This window comes from Mobula hypostoma, chromosome 2 (assembly GCF_963921235.1).
Source record: "Mobula hypostoma chromosome 2, sMobHyp1.1, whole genome shotgun sequence".
Classification (NCBI taxonomy): Eukaryota; Metazoa; Chordata; class Chondrichthyes; order Myliobatiformes; family Myliobatidae; genus Mobula; species Mobula hypostoma.
The window spans coordinates 67,726,956-67,742,890 of record NC_086098.1 but is presented as its reverse complement, the minus strand read 5'-3'; the positions used below and the strand labels follow the sequence as shown (position 1 = coordinate 67,742,890).

Below are 15,935 nucleotides of genomic sequence, written 5' to 3'. Positions count from 1 at the left end.
TTAAGTTGCAGAGAACATGGAGAAATAGAAAGGATAAAAGGGTTATCTCTTTTAGAACTAGATAAGAGTTGCCCATGTGATTGCAATATTTAGAGACCCCATCATATTAATAAGTTAATAAGAGCAGTAAGATTGGGAACATACAAAAGGACAGTGTTGACCTGTGAAACCACAAACAAGAGAAAATCTGCAGATGCTGGAAATCCAAGCAACACACACAAAATGCTGGAGGACCTCAGCAGGCCAGGCAACATCTATGGGAAAAAAAGTACAGTCGACGTTTGGGGCCGGAAAGGGTCTTGGCCAGAAAATTAGACTGTACTTTTTTCCATAGGTGCTGCCTGGCCTGCTAAGTTCCTCCAGCACTTTGTGTGTTGTTCTGTGAAATGCAGGTTAGAGCTGCTACTGAACATGAAACCTGACTGCTTGATATTGATCATCTCAACACCCCCTTAGGACTATGTCCCCATAGACAGTATAAACTACCCCCTTATTTACAGCAGAGCACACTCTAAAGTCAACCCTGATAATGTTATGAGACCTGATTTTTTTTTTAAAGGGATGAACTGTTGTGGTCTGATGATTGTGGTCTTCTGCAGTGGCCCAGCATCAGCTTTAGACTTTTCTCTACTGTCCTTTGGATCAGGACTCCTCCACTATCACAGTCATTGAGCCAGACAGTCATTGCCAGACAGTCATTGAGCTCATTTACACAGGTGATCCTCCAAGTTCCTCCAGCCTTATAGTCATACAATTTTTCTCAGCTCACTTCTACCTCTTCCTCAAGATCCACAAACATTTTTTTTTTGCTGGGCAGATTCATTCTTGTCCCACTGAGATTATTTCCTCCAACTGTAACTCATGTTTTTTCTTTTGTCCAGTTCCTTCCTCTTTAAAGACATGACAGCCCTAAGGCCCTCCACCTCTTCAACAGTTTCCAGGCCACAACCATCTAAAGCCTGGATATTAAATCCCTCAAAACACCTTATATTCCGTCTGGGTAGCCTCCAACCTGATGGCATGAACATCGACTTCTCTAACTTCCGCTAAGGCCCCACCTCCCCCTCGTACCCCATCTGTTACTCATTTTTATGCACACATTCTTTCTCTCACTCTCCTTTTTCTCCCTCTGTCCCTCTGAATATACCTCTTGCCCATCCTCTGGGTCACCCCCCGCCCGTCTTTCTTCCCGGACCTCCTGTCCCATGATCCTCTCGTATCCCCTTTTGCCTATCACCTGTCCAGCTCTCGGCTCTATCCCTCCCCCTCCTGTCTTCTCCTATCATTTTGCATCTCCCCCTCCCCCTCCAACTTTCAAATCCCTTACTCACTCTTCCTTCAGTTAGTCCTGACGAAGGGTCTCAGCCTGAAACGTCGACTGCGCCTCTTCCTATAAATGCTGCTTGGCCTGCTGCGTTCACCAGCAACTTTGGTGTATGTTTATTAAATCCCTCGACAGCTTCATTCCAGACCAGGATGGTCTGAAGACTGTCTGCTTCCTCCTTTTAAAAGGCCCAATCAGTTCTCCTCTGCTCATTCACCAAGATGAATTTATTTTTGTATTGAACAACTTCAGCTCCATTAACTTTCTGCAGATCAAAAGTGTCATTAACGGAAAGGAAGTGGGAAGGTGTTATCAATCAAAGAAAGTATCAGTGCATTGTCGAGTATGATATATGGACAGTAGATAGTAGTGCAAACATGGTTTGACTTGAAATCAAGATAGTGGTGTAATAAAGATGTGGTTGGGCAAAGTAGATAGAACCCTAAAATATGACCTCTTGATAAATTGGGACATAAATGGAGAAATATCTAGGGCATGTTTGAAAGGAACTGCAACTTGCATGGGAGATTTTAATCTACAGACCCGGCTGGTGGCGTAGTGGCATCAGTGTCAGACTTTGGGACGAAAGGTCCCAAGTTCGAATCCAGCTTTCCATCCGTGCTGGGTTACGAGCTGGTGATCTCTTTGGAAACTCACCCGGCAGAAGGTAATAGCAAACCACTGCTGTAACTTGCCTCGTACGCGGTTCCCCACTACGTCACGAAGGCGTGGAGGGAAATCATCCGCTAACCGGAGAAACTCTGGATGCAACGTACCTTTCCTTTCCTATTGATTGGACAAACAAAAGTGGTGAGGATATTATAGAATTCATGGAACAAGTTAAAGATTGGTTCTTAGAGTAGATTGTACAGAACTCCCAAGGAACATGGCTATTTTAAAGTAGGTCATAAGTAATAAGGATTAATAAGAGATCCTGTGGTTAAACATCCCCTAAGATGTAGTAACCACAATATGATAGAATTCAAAATACAGTTTGAGGGTGAAAACCACAGTACCAAAACCAGTTTTGTGTCTGATGGTGGAGTTGCCGAAGGTGGACTGGGAAAACAAGCTAAGAAACATGACCAGTAAGGGATAGGATTTATGTACATTTAAGAAGATTGTTTGCACAGGCATTGATAGCTGCTAGCGGAATCAGGTACAATGAAACGTGTATTTGAATAGGTGAAGTAAATAGACCCAATGTGGGCAAATAGGATTAGTGTATTTGGGCAAAATAATTGGCATGGACATGTTGTTGAAAAGCCCCTTTTTATCCTGTATAATTCCATCTTTATTCCTACCCTACTCATTTTGTAACTTGAAACAAACTTATTTTCCCACTTTCTCAGTACTGATGGAATCTTTAAACAGTAATTCTGTTCCTCTTTTTCTTAGATTCTGTCCAGCATTTTCTCTTTTTATTCTGAATTCACAGTAATGACAATTTGTTTTTCATTTACTTGCTGACATTGGTCCTCCAGAGGTGATGCTTTCCCTCAACAGTAAGGTAACATTTTACCTATTGTTCTAGTAAGGAGCCCCTGTGAAACTGAAGTTGCTTGGAATCGGTGGGGTAGCTCTTGAAGCTAACACTGCTGCCTGACGTGATTCTGTATCGTATTCATTTGGCCAGCTGCCATGCTATAACCTGAGTACTGAGTATCTGCAGTCACTTTGGGTGTTATGTGCAATGAGTCATAACATGAGAGACTGCAGCTGCCGCAGTTTGTAGCAAGAAAAATATACTGGAGGACCTCAGCAGGTCAAACAACATCTGTGGAGGCAAAGGCATGATTGACATTTTAGGTCACAACCTAAAAATTCAAAATAAATTTATTATCAAAGTACATGTATGTCACTATATACTATCCTAAGATTCATTTTCTTGCTGGTATTCTCAGTAAATACAAAGAAACACAATAAAATCAATGAAAAACTGCACGTAAGACCGACAAGCTGCAAATAGAAAAAACGAAAAAAAATTGAGTTTGCTGAAATGAGCTAGCTATTTACTCCTCTCTCACTTCTTCCTAGGACTATGTGCTTGCAGTTGACATGTATCATTCAGTCATTCAGTACCAACCAGAACAAGAACCACAGCTTTTAAGTGGGATAGGAAGGCTTCTTTTGCAGGTATGATCACTATGATAACTCAAATGTATTTCGTTCAATGTCTTACCCTTTACACATTATCATTTGACCCTAATTTAATGAATTTTACGATGTATTGGCTGAACTTATGTAGTATTGACTTGGAGGGTCAAAAATCATGGTTTTCATGTTTTCAAACAATGCAATGAGAATGAATCCTATGTTGCCAACTACAGAACTGTGCAAAAGTCTTAGACACATGTACATAACAAAAGAAAAACACATTTTGTGATTGTGGACTGATAGTGGGAAGAGGACAGTGAGAGGGGAATCATGATTGGGAAAAGGGAAAGAGAGGGGGGGGGGGCGGGAAGCACCAGAGAGACATTCTGTAATGATCAATGAATCAGTTGTTTGGAATCAAATGACTTTGCCTGGTGTCTCAGGGTTGGGTGTGTCTGCACCTGTGCAACCCCCCCCCCCCACCTCTGGCACTCCTCCTCTGCCACCTGCCCCTCACCCCTCCCACTGTGCACCACCTTGCTATTCCCAACATTTTTTGCTCCCACCAGATTTACAACCTCACTCTGTGCTCCAAGTGGACAAATACAGTACTGTACAAAAGGCTTTGGCACCCCAGCTATATATATGTGCTTAAGACTTTGGGACAGTACTGTTAATCAGATTAGATGCAGCACATGACAAACCAATGAGTTTTCCTATTAGCTGTATTTCTTTATTAATCATGATCAGTTCAAACAACCTAATGATTCACTATGTACCAGAAAAAAAAACTTTTAGTTACACAACTCTTTTAGTTAGCTTTGCAGCTTCCAACACTGATTAAGACTTTTCAGATATTTACCCACTCAGTTTCAAGGTGTGAGCTCCTCTCCGAGTCAGACTTAGAACCCCTTCTGCAATTTTTACTCTGCAGAGTTATTACTATTGATTCTTTTCTGAGACAACTTTGTAAAGTTTCCAGCTGTAGCTTTGATGTTATAGCCAATCACCTGGTTGTAAGTGACTCATAGAACATAGAGATCTACAGCCCATTACAGGCCCATCAGCCCACAATGTTGTGCTGACCATATAACCTATGCTAGAACTTGCCTAGAATTTCACTAGTGCATAGCCCTCTATTTTTCTAAGCTCTATGTACCCATCTAAGAGGCTCTTAAAAGACCCTTTGGTGTCCGTTTCCACCACTGCCACCCACAGTGCATTCCACACACCCACCACTCTCTGTATGGAAAAACTTGCCCCTGACATCCCCTCGGTACCCATTTCCAAGCACCTTAAAACTATACCCTGTCAAGTTAGCTATTTCAGCGCTAGGGAAAAAGCCTCTGGCTATCCACACGATCAATGCCCCTCATTATCTTGTAGACCTCTATCAGGTCACCATCACTCCAAGGGAAAAAGGCCAAGTTCACTCAACTTATTCTCATAAGGTATGCCTTCCAATCCAGGTAATATCTTTGTAAATCTCCTCTGCACTCTCTCTATAGTATCCACATCCTTCCTGTAGTGAGGTGATCAGAACTGCACACAGTACTCCAAGCGGGGTCTGACCGAGGTCTTATATAACTGTAACATTACTTCACAGCTCTTGAACTCAATCCCAACACACCATATGATTTCTTAACAACACTGTCAAACTGCAGCTTTGAGTGGGACACAGACCCCAAGATCTCTCAAATCCTCCACACTGCCAAGAGTCTTACCATTAATATTATATTCTGTCTTCAAATTGGACCTGCCAAAATGAACCACTTCACACTTACCTGGGTTGAAGTCCATCTGCCACTTCTCAGCCTAGTTCTGCATCCTATTGATTTCCCACTGTAACCTCTGACAACCCTCCAGACTATCCAAACACCCCCAACCTTCGTGTCATCAGCAAACTTACTAACCCCCACTTTTCCATACATGCAACACACATATAAGTTGCTGGTGAACACTGCAGGCCAGGCAGCATCTCTAAGAAGAGGTACAGTCAACGTTTTGGGCTGAGACCCTTCGTCAGGACTAACTGAAAGAAGAGCTAGTAAGAGATTTGAAAGGGGGAGCCAAGTGCTGGACAGGTGATTGGCAAAAGGGATATGAGAGGATCATGGGACAGGAGGTCAAAGGAGAAAGAAAAAGGGGAGGGGGAAAACCCAGAGGATGGGCAAGGGGGTATAGTGAGAGGGACAGAGGGACAAAAAGGAAAGAGAGAAAAAGAATATGTGTATATAAATAAATAAATAAATAACGATGGGGTATGAGGGGGAGGTGGGGCCTTAGCGGAAGTTAGAAAAGTCAATGTTCATGCCATCAGGTTGGAGGCTATCCAGACGGAATATAAGGTGTTGTCGTTCCTCCAACTTGAGTGTGGCTTCATCTTTACAGTAGAGGAGGCTGTGGATAGACATATCAGAATGGGAATGGGATGTGGAATTAAAATGTGTGGCCAATGGGAGATCCGGCTTTCTCTGGCGGACAGAGCGTAGGTGTTCAGCGAAATGGTCTCCCAGTCTGTGTCGGGTCTTGCCAATATATATAGAAGGCCACAACGGGAGCACCAGACGCAGTATATCACCCCAGCTGACTCACAGGTGAAGTGTCGCCTCACCTGGAAGGACTGTCTGGGGCCCTGAATGGTGGTAAGGGAGGAAGTGTAAGGGCATGTGTAGCACTTGTTCCACTTACAAGGATAAGTGCCAGGAGGGAGATCGGTGGGGAGGGATGGGAGGGACGAATGGACAAGGGAGTTGCGCAGGGAGCGATCCCTGCGGAAAGCAGAGGGGGGAAGAGGGAAAGATGTGCTTGGTGGTGAGATCCCGTTGGAGGTGGCGGAAGTTAGGGAGAATTATATGTTGGACCTGGAGGCTGTTGGGGTGGTAGGTGAGGACAAGGGGAACCCTATTCCTAGTGGGGTGGCGGGAGGATGGAGTGAGAGCCGATGTGCGTGAAATGGGGGAGATGCGTTTGAGAGCAGAGTTGATGGTGGAGGAAGGGAAGCCCCTTTCTTTAAAAAAGGAGGACAACTCCTTCGTCCTGGAATGAAAAGCCTCATCCTGAGAGCAGATGCGGTGAAGACGGAGGAATTGCGAGAAGGGGATGGCATTTTTGCAAGAGACAGGGTGAGAAGAGGAATAGTCCAGATAGCTGTGAGAATCAGTAGGCTTATAGTAGACATCAGTAGATAAGCTGTCTCCAGAGATAGAGACAGAAAGATAAAGATAGGGGAGGGAGGTGTCGGAAATGGACCGAGTAAACTTGAGGGCAGGATGAAAGTTGGAGGCAAAGTTAATGAAGTCAACGAGCTCAGCATGCGTGCAGGAAGCAGCGCCAATGCAGTCGTCGATGTAGCAAAGAAAAAGTGGGAGACAGATACCAGAATAGGTTTGGAACATAGAGCATTTCGCTGAACACCTACACTCTGTCCGCCAGGGAAAGCAGGATCTCCCAGTGGCCACACATTTTAATTCCATATCCCATTCCCATTCTGATATGTCTATCTACGGCCTCCTCTGATATAAAAATGGGACCACACTCAGGTTGGAGGAACAGCATCTTAGGTATTCCGTCTGGGTAGCCTCCAGCCTGATGGCACAAAGATTGACTTCTCAAACTTCCGCTAATGCCCCGCCTCCCCCTCGTCCCCCATCCGTTATTTATTTATATGCTCATATTCTTTTTCTCTCTCTCTCCTTTTCCTCCCTCTGTCCCTCTCACTATACCCCTTGCCCGTCCTCTGGGTTTCCCCCCTCCCCCTTTTCTTTCTCCCTGGGCCTCCTGTCCCATGATCCTCTCATATCCCTTTTGCCAATCAACTGTCCAGCTCTTGGCTCCATCCCTCCCCCTCCTGTCTTCTCCTATCATTTCGGATCTCCCCCTCCCCCTCCCACTTTCAAATCTCTTACTAGCTCTTCTTTCAGTTAGTCCTGACGAAGGGTGTCTGCCGAAACATCAACTGTACCTCTTCCTGGAGATGCTGCCTGGCCAACTGCATTCACCGGCAACTTTTATGTGTGTTGCTTGAAATTCCAGCATCTGCAGTTTTCCTCGTGTTTGCTTTTCCATACATGTACTTGTTTTGATATGTTCACATTCCTGCAGTGGATACTAAGTAATAGATATGGTCCACTCCATTACGGGTAAAATCCTCCTTATCATTAAGCACATCTACACAAAGTGCTGTCGCAAGAAGGCAGCATCTATCATCAAGGATTTGCCACAAAGGTCATGCTCTCTCCTAGCTGCTGCCATCAGAAAGAAACTACAGGAGCCTCAGGACCCATACCATCAGATTTAGGAACAATTATTACCTCTCAACCATCAGGCTCTTGCACCAGAGGGATAACTTCATTCAATTTCAATGGCCCATCACTGAACTGTTCCCACAATCTGTGGACTCACTTTCAAGGACTCTTCATTACATGTTCTTGATATTTATTGCTTTTTTTTCTTTTGCATTTGCACAGATTGTTGTCTTTTGCACATTGATTGTTTATCCATCCTGTTGGGTGGGGTCTTTCATTGATTCTGTTGTGCTTCTTGGCTTTACTATATATGCCCCCAAGAAAACAAATCTCATTGTAAATGGTGACCTGTGTGTACTTTGATAATACATTTACTTTAAACTACTTAGAACTTTGTCTGTTCCATAATCACCTTAGCCATCTACTCCATAATTATCAGAGTTTAGACTTGTATAATACTCTCCTTGATACACAAATTTCCCATCTTTCTGGTATTGGTAATAGTAGGGGGAAAACACAACAATGTTACATGCTGTCAGGTGGAAAATTACTGCAGCTGCAATCCCACACTAATAGTGACCAAATGCTCAAATGCTAGTGTGACCTCATCTCTTCAACTTCACGCTGACTAAGTCTCATTTGTTGTTTTCATTTCTTCCGCTTAACTCTTCTCTCTTTGTCTGTTTGTATCTTTTTTAAAAAATTAGTAATATAATATTAAGGCTAAAATAGCAGTGGAATAAAAGTTAAAATGGTTGTTATGTGAAAACCTGTTTTATTAATTTGGGATGTGTGTGTAATTGGCAACATCAGCATTTTGGGCTTATCCCCATTTCCCCTTGATAAAGAGTTGGTGAGACACTTCCTTGAACTCTGCAGTGCATTTGATGACGGCACTCCCACCGTGCTGCTGGGTGGGGGATTTTAAGATGTAAATGCAGCATTGAATGACTAGTGATGTATGAACTCTTTAGTTGTGTAGTATGCCCTTGTGCTTGCTGCTCATAGCTTTCATAATAGTACAGATTATGAGTTTGATACATTCTGTTGGAGGACTGGAAGTGAGTAACTACAGAACATTTTGTAGGTAAACCACATTGCTCCCAAGGTGCAACGCTTGATGAGGGCATAAATCTGTAGGATAGTGAGTGGGATTACGAGACAGTTGGGCTCATTTGTACTGGATGTATCGAGCTTCTCGAGTGTTGTTAGAGCTACAGTGTTCTGGGAAAGTAGAAAGTATCCTATCATGCTTCTAATATATTGTACATGGTTGAAAGGGTTTAAAATGTCAGATGATAAGCCATTTGCTGCATAATATCCAGCCACAGTACTTATGCGGACCATCTCAAATTGCTCCCCTCTGTGGTAAATGATTTCTGCGAGACCCCCTCTCATTTGAAGAACTTCTTATGTCTGCACCTGATAAAAGGTTTCGACCTGAAACATCAACTGTTTATTCCTCTTCATAGATGCTGCCTGACCTATTGAGCTCCACCACCACTCTGTGCATGTTCCACAATATTTACAGTATCTGCAGAATCTCTAGTGATTATGATGTGGGTGCACTTTAAGACCTTCATCACTGACTTTTGCTCCACCCTCCCGCTCCTCTATTTGCTCTGACTATTTCTCCTCTGCTGTTGCATTCCAGATGATTGAACTTGACCTGAAAATTGACTTTCCATTTCATAAATGCTGCCTGACCCACCGAGTTCTTCCACAAACACACATCAAAGTTGCTGATAAATGCAGCAGGCCAGGCAGCATCTCTAGGAAGAGATACAGTCAACGTTTCGGGCCGAGACCCTTCGTCAGGACTAACTGAAAGAAGAACTAGTAAGAGATTTGAAGATGGGAGGGGGAGGGGGAGATCCAAAATGATAGGAGAAGACAGGAGGGGGAGGGATGGCGCCAAGAGCTGGTCAGGTGATTGGCAAAAGGGAAGTGAAAGGATCATGGGACAGGAGGCCCAGGGAGAAAGAAAAGGGGGGGGGGGAAACCCAGAGGATGGGCAAGGGGTATGGTGAGAGGGACAGAGGGAGAAAAAGGAGAGAGAGAACAAGAATGTGTGTATATAAATAAATAATGGATGGGGTACAAGGGGGAGGTGGGGCATTATACTACTGTAAAGATGAAGCCACACTCAGGTTGGAGTAACAACACCTTATATTCCGTCTGGGTGACCTCCAACCTGATGGCATGAACATTGACTTCTCAAACTTCCGCTAGTGCCCCACCTCCCCCTCGTACCCAGGTCCTGACGAAGGGTCTCGGCCTGAAACGTCGACTGCAACTCTTCCTAGAGATGCTGCCTGGCCTGCTGCGTTCACCAGCAACTTTTATGTGTGTTGCTTGAATTTCCAGCATCTGCAGAATTCCTGTTGTTTCCATGATCCTCTCATATCCCTTTTGCCAATCAACTGTCCAGCTCTTGTCTCCATCCCTCCCCCTCCTGTCTTCTCCTATCATTTTGGATCTCCCCCTCCCCCTCCCACTTTCAAATCTCTTACTAGCTCGTCTTTCAGTTAGTCCTGACGAAGGGCCTCGGCCCGAAACGTTCAGTGTACCTCTTCCTAGAGATGCTACCTGGCCTGCTGCGTTCACCAGCAACTTTGCTGTGTGTTGCTTGAATTTCCAGCATCTGCAGAATTCCTCGTGTTTGTGTTCTTCCAGCAACTGGAGTCATAGAGTAATACCACATGGAAATGGACCTTTCAGTTCAACTCATCCATGCAGACCTGTCCTACTTGCCTGTGTTTGGCCCATATCCTCTTAATCCCTCCTGTCTATGTACTTATCTAAATGTCTTTTGATCACAAATGCCTAGATGACTTTCTCTGGCAGCTCATTCCATATATGTAGCACTCTCTGTGTGAAAAAGTTGCTCTTTTAAGTCAGTCCCGAAGAAGGGTCTCGGCCCAAAATGTCAACAGTTTAATATTTTCCATAGATGCTGTGTTCCTCCACTGTTTAGTGTGATTTACCATGGATGAGAGCTGTGACTAGAGGGAGGAAGCGAGCTGGTGGTGTCAGAGGAGAGAGGAAGGTCAGGGTGTCAGGGAAGGCGGGGTGGGAAAAAGATGGAGGCTCCAAGGACACAAGAGCTGATGGAGTCGGGGTGGGTGTGGCCTGAGCGACACAGGGTTGCAGATTGGTGGAGAAAGGGAAGACTGGAGGTCCAGCAGCAGTGCGTAAAATCTCAGCCTGGAGATATTGGCGGTCAAGGTATGTACCTAGGTTCCCCTGTTCCACGCTCACCAGGGGCCAACTGTTCACTGTATGAGGTCCTGTCCTCATTTAAATTTCCAAAATGCAGCACTTCATACCTAACTGAATTGGAAACCGTTTGCTAATCCTCAGCCCACATACCTAGCTGATCAAGATCCTCTCCTATCATTTTTGATAACCCTCATTACGGTCTTCAATACCACCTATTTTATTACCCACAAAGTTACTACCTTGCCTTGTACAAATTGCTCATGTAAATAATGAACAACAGAAGTCCCAGCACCAACCCTGTGGCAGATCATTTGTAAAAGGCTTCCAGTCTGACAAACAACCTTTGACCATTGTTTCCCACTTCCTACCATCCAGCCAATATCAATCCAATTCGCTATCCTTCTCTGGATCTCATGTGATCTAACATTTCAGACTCGCCTGCCATGCAGAATCTTGTCAAAGGTTTTGATGAAGTCCATAGAAAATGTCCACTGCCCTACCTTCATTTGTTGTCTTGGTTATCTCTTCAAAAACTCCAAGAAATTTGTCAAGATATGATTTCCCATGCGCAAAGGCATGTTGGCTATCCCTAATTAGACTTTATCTAATTAGACTTGTCTCTGTTTGATAGATCCTGTTCCTCAGAATCCCCTCCAGTAACTTATCCACAACTGACTTCTTTGTTAGACTCCCTGCATATGAAATTGGTCTATAGCCAGAGGAGCATCAATAAATGCCTATAATTGGTACTGCCAATCACAGAATAATCTGTCAACCTGGCCTAGAGCCAATCATTGATTGTATTCTTTCTTGCAGGTCTGAGACATAGCTGTCAATTACACCTAATCCACTTATCTAGTTTGCTTGGTTCTTTTATTAGTAATAATTCACTTTTCAACAGATTGGACCTAAAATCTGTAAATCAAGTGACTCTATTTTTGTAACAAAACTTTGCTGCATTGCTCACCTTCATAACTACGCAGAGAACAATTTATTACGTAGTTTAATCATTTGCTTGTGGACCAGATTGCACTACCCCTTTTACCCACTAATTTTGTGTAGTTGGTAAAAGAGTATATTGTTTAATCATAGTAGTCTGAGTGTCAGTTCCATATCCATATAACCATATAGCAATTACAGCATGGAAACGGGCCATCTCAGCCCTTCTAGTCCATGCCGAATGCTTACTCTCACCTAGTCCCACCGACCTGCACTCAGCCCATAACCCTCCATTCCTTTCTTGTCCATATAGCTATCCAATTTTACTTTAAATGACAATATCGAGCCTGCCTCTACAACTTCTCCTGGAAGCTTGTTCCACACAGCTACAATTCTCTGAGTAAAGAAGTTCCCCCTCGTGTTACCCCTAAACTTTTGCCCCCTAACTCTCAACTCACGTCCTCTTGTTTGAATCTCCCGTACTCTTAATGGAAAAAGCCTATCCACGTCAACTCTATCTATCCCCCCTCATAATTTTAAATACCTCTATCAAGTCCCCCCTCAAACTTCTACGCTCCAAGGAATAATGACCCAACTTGTTCAGCCTTTCTCTGTAACTTAGGTGCTGAAACCCAGGTAACATTCTAGTAAATCTTCTCTGTACTCTCTCTATTTTGTTGACATCTTTCCTATAAGTCGGTGACCAGAACTGTACACAATACTCCAAATCTGGCCTTGTACAATTTTAACATTACATCCCAACTCCTATACTCAATGCTCTGATTTATAAAGGCCAGCATACCAAAAGCTCTCACTGTATTGAAAAAGTGCCTGAATGTTTACTTAAAGGTGTGACCTGCAGAGCTATACCAATGGAGCAAATACTGAAATGTGGGGTATGCTTCAGTGCCTTTTCAACTTGCATGGTAAATTTTCACTGAGTCTGGAAAATACTGGTCCAAAGCAACAAACTGCACTAAGTTTGTGAGGTAATGCTCAGACAAAGCATAATAAAGGACCGTATTCATTTGCAGAGCTCACATTAATTGCCATTTTTCTGAGATTGGATTGTATTTACGATTTTTATGAACAAGTTGCATTAGATTTCATTCGGTTGTTCCCAGTACTTGCATTATTTCTTGGTTCTTAATTTGTTGTAGATTTTTTGTGTTTTCAGCTGCTTTCAAAAGAAGTGAGAGTTGTGAAAGACAGTGTGTCAAAGAGCGTGACACGAGAGAGGGTAGTGTGCCAGAGTGGGTGGCGCAGGGGAGGACGAGAAGGCTGGAAGAATTGCACCTGAATAGAGATGGGATTGCTGTCCTTGATAAAAAAAGTTTGGCAGTGCCAGGGTGGGGGGGGTGGAGTTTTATAGATAGATATACTTCATTGATCCCGAGGGGAATTGGGTTTCGTTACAGCCACACCAACTGAGAATAGAGCATAAATATAGCAATACAAAAACCACAAACAATCAAACAACAAAATGCAAACTATGCCAGATGGAAATATAGTAATGAGATCGGGGCAGGAGCACGTAGAAGATAGCATGGAAGAGGAGAACAAATCTACAAAACGGATTGCAGAACAGAATAGTGGAAAATATATGAAGTTGGGACTAGGTAAAGAGAGTGGAAAAAGCTCTAAGATAGAATTACAGTCCAAATACATAACAAGAAATGGTAAACATTGGTGAATAGCATATGCAATTAACCTAAAAGATTATTGTGTCTTGGTAATAATACTTGGTTTAAACAAAAGTGGTGGAAATGGTTGCCAAATATTCCTGCTTGGTAATGATTCCTGCTTAAACTATTCTTGCATTAATCCCATTTGTTATTCCCCCCACTGAAGCTTCATCAGCTTCTGCCATTTCATAATCGTAGTCATACTTTACTGATCCTGAGGGAAATTGGGTTTCATTACAGTTGCACCAACCAAGAATAGAGTATAAATATAGCAATATAAACCATAAATAATTAAATAATAATATGTAAATTATGCCAGATGGAAATAAGTCCAGGATCAGCCTATTGGCTCAGGGTGTCTGACCCACAAAGGAAAATTTACATATCAAACTGACTTGCATGTCATGGAGTCATATGGCATGAAAACGGGTCTCTTGGCCCAACTGCTCCTGGCCAACCAAGATGCCCTTCCTAGCTTGTCCTATTTGGTTCATAACCTTTAAAATCTTTTCTATCGTAACCCTATCCTGCCCACACACCACTGCCCTCACCACCATTCAGGGCCCTAAACAGCCCTTCCAGCTGAGGAAGCGCTTCGCTTGTGAATCCATCAGTGTTATTTATTCAATAAATTTTACTGCATCCAGCGCTCCCAGTGCAGCCTAGTGTAAGTTGGAGAGAATTGACACAGTGCCGTCTCCTGTACATTGTGAGATCCGACTGGTGCAGTCTCCTGTACATTGTGAGATCCGACTGGTGCAGTCTCCTGTACATTGTGAGACCCGACACGGTGCAGTCTCCTGTACATTGTGAGATCCGACATGGTGCAGTCTCCTGTACATTGTGAGACCCGACACGGTGCAATCTCCTGTACATTGTGAGATCCGACATGGTGCAGTCTTCTGTACATTGTGAGATCCGACTGGTGCAGTCTCCTGTACATTGTGAGACCCGACACGGTGCAATCTCCTGTACATTGTGAGATCCGACATGGTGCAGTCTCCTGTACATTGTGAGACCCGACACGGTGCAGTCTCCTGTACATTGTGAGACCTGACACAGTGCCGTCTCCTGTACATTGTGAGATCCGACATGATGCAGTCTCCTGTACATTGTGAGACCCGACACGGTGCAGTCTCCTGTACATTGTGAGATCCGACATGGTGCAGTCTCCTGTACATTGTGAGACCCGACACGGTGCAGTCTCCTGTACATTGTGAGACCCGACACAGTGCAGTCTCCTGTACATTGTGAGACCTGACACAGTGCCGTCTCCTGTACATTGTGAGATCCGACATGGTGCAGTCTTCTGTACATTGTGAGATCCGACTGGTGCAGTCTCCTGTACATTGTGAGACCCGACACGGTGCAATCTCCTGTATATTGTGAGATCCGACATGGTGCAGTCTCCTGTACATTGTGAGACCCGACACGGTGCAGTCTCCTGTACATTGTGAGACCTGACACAGTGCCGTCTCCTGTACATTGTGAGATCCGACATGGTGCAGTCTCCTGTACATTGTGAGACCCGACACGGTGCAGTCTCCTGTACATTGTGAGATCCGACATGGTGCAGTCTCCTGTACATTGTGAGACCCGACACGGTGCAGTCTCCTGTACATTGTGAGACCCGACACAGTGCAGTCTCCTGTACATTGTGAGACCTGACACAGTGCCGTCTCCTGTACATTGTGAGATCCAACTGGTGCAGTCTCCTGTACATTGTGAGATCCGACACAGTGCAGTCTCCTGTACGTTGTGAGACCCGACACAGTGCAGTCTCCTGTACTGTGTGAGATCCGACAGTGCAGTCTCCTGTACGTTGTGAGACCCGACACAGTGCAGTCTCCTGTACGTTGTGAGACCCGACACAGTGCAGTCTCCTGTACGTTGTGAGATCCGACTGGTGCAGTCTCCTGTACGTTGTGAGACCCGATACAGTGCAGTCTCCTGTACGTTGTGAGACCCGACACAGTGCAGTCTCCTGTACGTTGTGAGACCCGACACAGTGCAGTCTCCTGTACGTTGTGAGACCCGACACAGTGCAGTCTCCTGTACGTTGTGAGACCCGACACAGTGCAGTCTCCTGTACGTTGTGAGACCCGACACAGTGCAGTCTCCTGTACATTGTGAGACCCGACACGGTGCAGTCTCCTGTACATTGTGAGATCCGACACAGTGCAGTCTCCTGTACGTTGTGAGACCCGACACAGTGCAGTCTCCTGTACTGTGTGAGATCTGACAGTGCAGTCTCCTGTACGTTGTGAGACCCAACACGGTGCAGTCTCCTGTACTGTGTGAGATCCGACAGTGCAGTCTCCTGTACGTTGTGAGACCCAACACGGTGCAGTCTCCTGTACGTTGTGAGACCCAACACGGTGCAGTCTCCTGTACGTTGTGAGACCCAACACGGTGCAGTCT

At 44.5% G+C, this 15,935-nt stretch overlaps 1 protein-coding gene across 5 annotated transcripts in view; it reads left to right on the top strand.

The window, feature by feature from the left end:
* trappc12 (trafficking protein particle complex subunit 12) overlaps positions 1-15,935 on the top strand; it is a 173,879-nt gene that overhangs the window by 124,544 nt on the left and 33,400 nt on the right. For all 5 annotated transcript variants that reach the window (XM_063038380.1, XM_063038373.1, XM_063038389.1 and 2 more), the window contains one exon: positions 3,362-3,460. In XM_063038380.1, coding sequence (XP_062894450.1) covers positions 3,362-3,460 — 99 coding nt within the window. The remainder of the gene's footprint in view (positions 1-3,361; positions 3,461-15,935) is intronic.